This window comes from Portunus trituberculatus, chromosome 17, assembly GCF_017591435.1.
Source record: "Portunus trituberculatus isolate SZX2019 chromosome 17, ASM1759143v1, whole genome shotgun sequence".
Taxonomy (NCBI): domain Eukaryota; kingdom Metazoa; phylum Arthropoda; class Malacostraca; order Decapoda; family Portunidae; genus Portunus; species Portunus trituberculatus.
In genome coordinates, this window is record NC_059271.1 from 24,150,375 (window position 1) to 24,159,497 (window position 9,123).

The 9,123-nt window shown below is 48.1% G+C and overlaps 1 protein-coding gene across 1 annotated transcript in view; it reads right to left on the reverse strand.

Annotated features, from left to right (window-relative positions):
* Nucleotides 1-8,579, reverse strand: part of LOC123505236 — a 23,258-nt gene extending 14,679 nt beyond the window's left edge. The window contains 3 exon segments of the mRNA XM_045256424.1: nucleotides 6,522-6,754; nucleotides 6,869-7,097; nucleotides 7,100-8,579. Coding sequence (XP_045112359.1) covers nucleotides 6,522-6,754; nucleotides 6,869-7,097; nucleotides 7,100-7,870 — 1,233 coding nt within the window. The 5' untranslated portion in view covers nucleotides 7,871-8,579.
* Between the last annotated feature and the right edge of the window lie 544 nt (nucleotides 8,580-9,123).

Here is a 9,123-nt window from a genome sequence, read left to right on the forward strand (position 1 = left end):
AATCACCTGCAATACACAAAAAGAACATACTCTAATAAACAATCATAGGGTTGCCTAATACCAGTAACGAGAAGCAAAGCAAAGAACTTAACACCACATCGTAACAATCAGACTGGAGACACGAGACACTATAAAGCACAACCTTACCGGTTTTTTGTGCTCTGTCTCTCCCGGGGAATCTTGCAAGGTGTGTGTCGGGGTGCGCTTCAAAGCAAAGAACTAACACCACATCATAATAATAAGACTGGAGACGCGAGACATTATATAGCCGCAACCTTACCGCCTTTTCTGTGCTCTGTCTCTCCCGGGGAATCTTGCAAGGGGTGTTCGCTTCAAGTCCTTGCAAATGATGTGTAGCGAGGTCGATAAATCCATACAGTCACTAATAAGCTGAGACATAGATTCCGCTGATTTGCTTATAATTAGAAGACCTCTTTTGCGTGTGTCGTCTCTCTCTCTCTCTCTCTCTCTCTCTCTCTCTCTCTCTCTCTCTCTCTCTCTCTCTCTCTCTCTCTCTCTCTCTCTCTCTCTCTCTCTCTCTCTCTCTCAGGGTAATGGAAACAAGACATCTTGACGAAAGTCTTGTCAAAATAAATATCAAGAAGTGATATTTTGCACTTAGAGAGAGAGAGAGAGAGAGAGAGAGAGAGAGAGAGAGAGAGAGTAGGAAAATCGATCCACTTCTATTTATCGTTCCACTTTGCCTCATGTTGTTCTTCCCTCTTTCTCTCCATCTTCCCCTTTCTATTCATTATTCTTTTGCCCTTCTTTTCCCTCCTTCCTTTCCTTCCTTAAGATGCTTTCCAGTTCAGATAAGGGGAATATGTGAAAGTGGGCGATAGATAATGTAGACGTTTTTGGCAAGATAGAAAGAAGAGTAAAGTGAAAGAAAGAAAGAGAGGAGGAAGGCAGGAAAGGGAGAGAGAGAGAGAGAAAAGGAGGTGAAGGTAATTACAGATAATGGTAAATCTTTAGTATTCTCTAACTCTCTTTTCGTTCTACTTTCTTACTTTTTTCTTCTATTTCTTCATTTTTTTACTTCCGTCTGTTTTCTTTTTCTTTCCGTTTTTTTTCTGCTTTATTTCTTCGTTTCCTATCTACTGTGTTATCACGTTCTCTTCCTCTTCTTCTCTTCCTTTTTCTCGCTCTGGTTCTCCTCGTCATCCTTTTGATTATATGTCCTTCATTATCTTCTCTCTCTCTCTCTCTCTCTCTCTCTCTCTCTCTCTCTCTCTCTCTCTCTCTCTCTCTCTCTCTCTCTCTCTCTCTCTCTCTCTCTCTCCGCCACAAGTCCTCAGGCTACCGATCGTTATGTACACCTGCGTTAGATAAGACTAACACACCACGGTGCACACACACACACACACACACACACACACACACACACACACACACACACACACACACACACACACACACACACACACACACACACACACACACACACACACCACTTGTAACCGCCATTCATTCCACTGTTCTTACCTTCCATGCCACTCTCTCAGGTTCATTGTTACTCTCAGACACACTCTTTCTCTTTTTCTCTCCACCTCTCTCCACCTCACTTCCACCCTCTTCCCAGTACATCGATTCATATTCTGTTCCATACTTCCTTTCTCTTCCACCCCGCGACCCATGCCTCTCTTCTTTCTCCTTCTCCTCCCTTCCCTTCTCTCTCTCTCTCTCTCTCTCTCTCTCTCTCTCTCTCTCTCTCTCTCTCTCTCTCTCTCTCTCGTCCCTCTTCCCTCCTTCCTTTTCCCTCCACCTAAATGGCTTATACCTCCCTCCCTCCCTCCCTCCCTCCCTCCTTCGCTCTATCCACTTTCTTAGTTCCATCCACCTTCCCTCCCTCCCTCCCTCCCTCCCTCCAATCTTCTCCACCTTTCTTAGTTTGTTCCTTCCACCATCTTCCACTCTTTCCATCTTTTACTTTTCTTCTTTTTCCCTCTTGTTTTCCTTCAAACAAACAGCCTAGTAAGGACTTAAGGGTCTGTTGCTGTTTGTCTTCCTTTGTATTCCTTTGTATTCTTATTTCCCGCCTCCTCCTCCTCCTCCTCCTCCTCCTCCTCCTCCTCCTCCTCCTCCTCCCTTTCTTCCCCTGCTTTCCTCTTTCCTTCCACCTTCACTCTTCTTCCTTTTACTTCCTTCTATTGCCTCCCTCTCTTCCTCCTCTTTCCTCCAAATGACCTATACTCCTCCTCCTCCTCCTCCTCCTCCTCCTCCTCCCTCAATGCAGAAAGGAAATAAAATCAGAAGGAAAGTGCTGACTGGAGGAGGAGGAGGAGGAGGAGGAGGAGGAGGAATTGGAAGAAATAATGCGGTAAAAGGCTGTAAGAAGAGGAAGATAGAGACGCAACAAGAGAGGAGGGAAAGGAGAAGAGAAGGAGGAGGAGGAGGAGGAGGAAGAGGAGGTATTGAGGGGAAATAACGGAAAAAATACTTGTAAGGGGAGGAGGAGAGAGAAAAAAAAAGTAAAGAGAAAGGGAGCTGGGTTAAGAAGAGGAGGAGGAGGAAGAAGAAGAAGAAGAGAAGGAGAAGGGAAGTAAGTTAAAGAAGTTAAAGGGAATATCGGGAGAGAGCGAAGAGGGAAGAGGAGGAGGAGGAGGAAGGAGGAGGAGGAGGTGTGGTATATACGAAAAGAAGAATAAGTGATGGTATAAAGGAGTAAAAGGAAGAATATTAGTAAGGAGGAGGAGGAGGAAGAGGGGGAGTAATCTACTTAGTAAGAGGAGGAGAAGGAAGAGGAAGGAGACATACTAAGAGAAATAATCTATGATATGAAAAAGGAGGTGAAGAAGGAGGAGGAGGAGGAGGCGCAGGCAGGAAGACCTACAATCTAATCGCGGAAGGAAGGAATTAAAGCCGCTCTCTCTCTCTCTCTCTCTCTCTCTCTCTCTCTCTCTCTCTCTCTCTCTCTCTCTCTCTCTCCAATATACCACATTCTTTCCCTCTTGCTCTATTCTTTCCTCCTCCACGCTCTCTTTATTTCCTCCCTCCTTCCCTTTTCCTGCTCGTCATTCACTTCTCTTATTGCCTTCCCTCCATCACTTTCCTCCATTCGTCCTTCCCTCCTTCCCTTCCCCTATACCTCCTTCTTCCAGTCACTCCTGTATATATCTCCTTCCTTCCTTCCTTCCTTCCTTCCTTCAGTTTTCTTCATAATCCTCTCTTTTTATTATTTATCGTCTTTTTTCCCTACTTTCTTTCTGTCAGTTCTTTTTCTCTTACCTTCGTTACGTGATTCGCATTCAGCTTTGTCTCTCTCTCTCTCTCTCTCTCTCTCTCTCTCTCTCTCTCTCTCTCTCTCTCTCTCTCTCTCTCTCTCTCTCTCTCTCTCTTTTCTGTGGAGTGTTTGTTTTATCCACGTGTTTTGTTTATCTCCTGTGTGTGTGTGTGTGTGTGTGTGTGTGTGTGTGTGTGTGTGTGTGTGTGTGTGTGTGTGTGTGTGTGTGTGTGTGTGTGTGTGTGTGTGTGTGTGTGTGTGTGTGTGTTTTAGCCTTTTCATTCCTTTTTTTTTTTTTCTCCCTTTTTCTCCTTCTTGCATCTCGTTCCATGTTCGTACCCTTCTTTTTTAAACCAGTATATTTACCTTCAATTCTCTCTCTCTCTCTCTCTCTCTCTCTCTCTCTCTCTCTCTCTCTCTCTCTCTCTCTCTCTCTCTCTCTCTCTCTCTCTCTCTCTCTCTCTCTCTCTCTTCACCAACGCACCACAAACACAAAAGCTTCTCAAGGCCACAAGTGCATGACGGGAAAAGCGAGATAGAGAAAGAGAAAGCAGAAATTCATAAAATAGCAATAACAAGCAAATGAGAGAAGGAGGAAGAAGAAGAGAGGATGTAACGCAAGTAGTTTAAAGGACTCACACTTCCTTTATCCTCCTCCTCTTCCTCCTCCTCCTCCTCCTCCTCCTCCTCCTCCCCCAAGCCGTTTGTTTACATACGTGACGTCATCGTATTTACATAATGACGCCATGAAGAGCTTGTGTTTCCTATCGTCAGGAACCCGAGCTGTGATGGGAGAGGGATGGCCTTGATTGGAGAGAGAGAGAGGGGAGGGGGTAGAGAAAGAGAGAGAGGGGCGTGTTGGCAAGGGCGTGGTATGGGCGTGGTGTTAATAGTAGCGGTAGTAATAGTAGTGGTAGTGATGGATATTAATGCGTGGTGGAGGTTGTAAGTAATGGAATTCGGTAAAAAAAAAAAGAAGAAAAATGTTAAGGTAAACGTTTTCGCATGTTTTTTTTTCTACTTTTTATTTTTCTTCCTTCGTGTATTATGATAGTGATCTCTTTATGGTGATGGAGCGTAGGACAGCCTTGACCTTATAGCGTGCCTGTGAGTGTGTGTGTGTGTGTGTGTGTGTGTGTGTGTGTGTGTGTGTGTGTGTGTGTGTGTGTGTGTTGCGGTTCCCTGTGGTGCTACGGACTTATTTACCTTTGATAGGACTTTGATGTAGAGAGAGAGAGAGAGAGAGAGAGAGAGAGAGTGTGTGTGTGTGTGTGTGTGTGTGTGTGTGTGTGTGTGTGTGTGTGTGAGGTTCCTAACTCCTCTACTCTCTCCTAGAAAGAATAGTGACATATAAAACTGAAGGATCGAAAAAGACATAAGAAAAATGAGATGAAAACAGGAAGCACAAAAAAATCATCAGAAAGGCACTAATAATGAAGGACAAACAGCAATACACTATTTAACTTATCGTCTTTTTAATCACACTAACCAGCACTAACTATTAACAGAAGACAGAACAGGACAGTGAAAGACTCGCGTAAAGAGGAACAGGTGGATCTGAGAGACGGAAGGGAAGACGTGGGTGATGATGGAGACAAGGTTATCCATCAGTCGTCTTGCTGAAATGTTGTAATGATGATTTATGTCTTTAATTGTACTCGTGTGAAGCTGTTTCCAGGAAGTTTGTGAGGGGAGGGACACACACACACACACACACACACACACACACACACACACACACACACACACACACACACACACACACACACACACACACACACACACACACACACACGTTCATTCATGCCTCTGACGTCAGATTTAACTTTTGACTTGCGGAAGCTCTCTCTCTCTCTCTCTCTCTCTCTCTCTCTCTCTCTCTCTCTCTCTCTCTCTCTCTCTCTCTCTCTCATGACACAGTCCATTATCCTTTGACGTGACTCATTCTTCCCAGATTACTGGACCCTCGATGAAGCGTGAAAGTACACATACACACACACACACACACACACACACACACACACACACACACACACACACACACACACACACACACACACACACACACACGGAGTGCTAATAACTGGAGCAGGTCAAGGAAAGGAGGAATATTTTCCAGAGAGAGAGAGAGAGAGAGAGAGAGAGAGAGAGAGAGGTGCAAGCGAACACATTAAAATTTTCTCTCTCTCTCTCTCTCTCTCTCTCTCTCTCTCTCTCTCTCTCTCTCTCTCTCTCTCTCTCTCTCTCTGCTGCTGCTGCTTGTTGAATAATATTGTAATAGCACTTTTATCAATAATGGGTTATAAGATCACCAATGTGTGTGTGCGTGTGCGTGTGCGTATGCGTGTGCGTGTGTTTCGCTGCTATAACCACTCGTAATGGTAGTTTGATATGGCACCATACTGAAAGCGACAAGTGAAAGTGGCAGTCATGATTAAAAGGAGGAGGAGGAGGAGGAGGTCTGGTCTGATAGTGAAGGTTGTGACAGGTGTTCATGGTAGTGGCAATGGTAAAGGTAGGGATAAGGAGTGGCAGTGATGGGAGAGTACCTAGTGAAGGCTATGGTAGTGTTAATGGTGGTGATAATGGATAGCAGTGATGGGGGAGTATAGAGTGGTATGGGAGGGGTGGGGATGATGGAGGCAATAGCAGTGGTCGATGCCAGCGCCGCGCCAGAAGTGCCGTGGCAGCGTTGTGGTGGACTTGAAGGGGCGTGGCACTCTGAGGAGAGGACGGGAGAAGGGATGGGGGAAGTGATAGAGGGAAGATCCACTGAAGGACTTAGAAAGGGAAAGGAAAAGATAAGACAAAGAGAAGAGAGGAGAAGGAGGCATGATTCAGGGTGAAGGTAAAGGGGAAAATTGTAGGGTGAGGGGAATGAAAGAGTGAGGGAAAAACATTAAGAGGTAGGAGGAGATAAGACGAGGGCACCAAGTAAATAGATTAGAAAAAAAAAGGTTCCTGTGTGTGTGTGTGTGTGTGTGATGGGACAGCTGTTGTGGTCGTAGTGGAGGTGGTGGTGGTATAATGAAGGGGATGCGGTGTGTAGCGGAAGGGCAAAGGTGGTAGTGGTGGCGCAAAGTTCTATGCTGAGTGAAGGCCGTGATGGTGGTAGTGGTGGTGGTGATGGCAGAAAGTGCAGTCTTAGGTTGCGGGGCAGTGGTGGCAGTTGTGCATGGTGCATTTCATGGTGCTAAAGCAATGAGTATACTGGAGGTGGTGGCACAGGCTGGTGTTGGAGGCAGTGCTCGCGGTGGAGTCTTTCACAGGGCAGTGGGTCGCAAGAGCGACCGCGTACCATGACGGGAAGGCGGGAGGTCTTCCTTGGGGCGGAGCACACGCAAGGCCTGGCCGAGGTGGAGTTGTGGCGGCGGATGATGGTGGATGTGAGGGAACGCAGCTCGCTCCGGAAGTCATTTCTCTGCCGCTGCACCTCGCTCATGAGTGCCTGGATCTCCCGAAGCAGCGTGTGGTACTCCCGCCGCGTGGTTGCAGCATCCCTCTCCTCGTCGTCCATGCCCGTCACGCTGGCTGCGTCCAGAGCTCTCTTACCACCCTTTCTGACCTGCCCAACTGCCGGCTAGCCCGCTATATCAGCCAGTAACTCAAGCAATGCCTCCAGCGTGCTTGCTGGAGGCCGCTAACCTGATCGGTGAACCTTGCTCCTGTGGCGGCGGCCTTGTCTGCGTGAGGCGCGAGAATCGTCCTGAACGCCGCTGGCTGGGTCGTTGTCAGACTCTCCCAAGCTGCACTGGCTGGTGAACCTCACCTTGTGGCCCACGGATGAGGAGCGTGCCCGCCCGCCCTCCTTGGACCGCAGCACGGAGGGCAGCTGGTGGCCCTCGGATTCCTTTCCGTCCTTGCTGTGGGTGCGGTGAGGGTCCTCCTTGGACCTTCTTTTCTGTTCCCTCTCTTCCTCTCCTTCCTTGACGGCAGCAGAGACATCACCCTCCCCCTCGACGTCTTTTTCCTCGCTTCCTTGAGAAGCCTCCTCAGCTTCTCTAGGAGATGCCTTTCAGAAATTTCTAGTTCAAAGTCTATGTTGCTGCTGGTTACCGAAAAGCATTCAGCCTCGTTTGGACTGCGGGTCGGCAACTCGCCCGCAGCAGCAGTCGTCACGTCCTTGTCCTCTGGAATCGTTGGCGGTGAAGACGGGTCAACAGGCTGAGTTTCAAGACTCAAGTTGGGGCCTGTATCCAGTGACCCACTGTCGCTTCTGCCCGAGTCGCTTTTCTCGGAACCTTTGTCGTCACTGTTCTCTGCACCGGGTTCTTGATGCTGTGTTAAGTTTTCGTCGTCATTAAGGGAGGATTCTTTCACTGGCGCTGCTTCATCTTGCCAAGGCTTGTCTCCCTCCTCGGAGGCAGGCTCGAAGGGCTTGATTATCTGCAGGTGTCCGTCTTCCACCGTTATGTCTGATGAAGAAGGAAGAACTTCCTTCTTGAAGAAGGTCTGACTTGGGTTCCTCAAAAGTGAGGTCCCGGACATCCTGTTAGACTCCTTCAATGAGCCTGCGGTGTCATCGAGCAGGTGAGATGGGCCGTTGGGGACGAGTGGCGTGGTAGTTCTTCCCAGTATTCTCCGGCTGTCGTCTCGGTTGATGGCGCAGATGATGTCAGATCTCACAGATTTAGCACTGGACATCATCACGCGCACTGCCTACATGTTCTGCCACGACCTTGACAATGCAGCGCAAAGTGAGCAACGGTAACCACTGCACGTCGAGAACTTCGTGTTTACTGGTGTCTCCTGACCACTGCGAGGCACTACACACAGCCGCGGCGCTGCCCTCTCACTCTTCTGCCTGATACGATCTAAAGTACCGACACACCGTCATGAATTAACTTGGTAATAACGAGGTTCATATAACACTTGCTGCCTCGTGCTGCATGTAGCTTCCTCCCACCTCAGACACTCCACTCGCTTACTAACTTTTTTTTATCAGTAATATCTTCATCCTCAAGAAACGCGCCGAATTGTGTATATCGTAGTTATCTCCTCCTGGGACGAGAGACACGAGCTCGTATTCCCCTTGCAACCCTCGAGGTGGCCGCCCACACACTGACTTCTGAAAAGAACCACCACCTTCCCTCGCACACCCAACACGCACCACCCTGATATTTTCTGCGTAATTGACCCAAGATGATCCCTGTCTCACACGAACACGCCAAGATTGTGTTGTGTTTGGCCGGAAAGCACACAGTGTTGGGAGCGACGACAAGGCTCCGGAGGGAATGAGGCTTACGGACACTAGGCAAACGAGAACTGATGGAGCGAGTTGACTGTCAGCAGGTGTTTCTACGAATGTGAGTCTCTCAAACACCTGCCTTCTTGTCTCACCTGGCCTCTCCCCCCCAACTCTCCTCTCCTCACTCTCCTTCCTCTCCCTGGTCTCTACACACCAGAGCTTCCCCTTCCTGCTGCTATATAAACCGCATTTACATAATTACACCTTAATGAATATGCATAGATGAAGCCTGATGCCCCCCGCAACCATCTTCCTTTATTCAGGCTAATCTCTCTCTCTCTCTCTCTCTCTCTCTCTCTCTCTCTCTCTCTCTCTCTCTCTCTCTCTCTCTCTCTCTCTCTCTCTCTCTCTCTCTCTCTCTCTCTCTCTCTCTCTCTCTCTCTCTCTCTCTCTCTCTCTCTCTCTCTCTCTCTCTCTCTCTCTCTCTCTCTCTCTCTCTCTCTCTCTCTCTCTCTCTCTCTCTCTCTCTCTCTCTCTCTCTCTCTCTCTCTCTCTCTCTCTCTCTCTCTCTCTCTCTCTCTCTCTCTCTCTCTCTCTCTCTCTCTCTCTCTCTCTCTCTCTCTCTCTCTCTCTCTCTCTCTCTCTCTCTCTCTCTCTCTCTCTCTCTCTCTCTCTCTCTCTCTCTCTCTCTCTCTCTCTCTCTCTCTCTCTC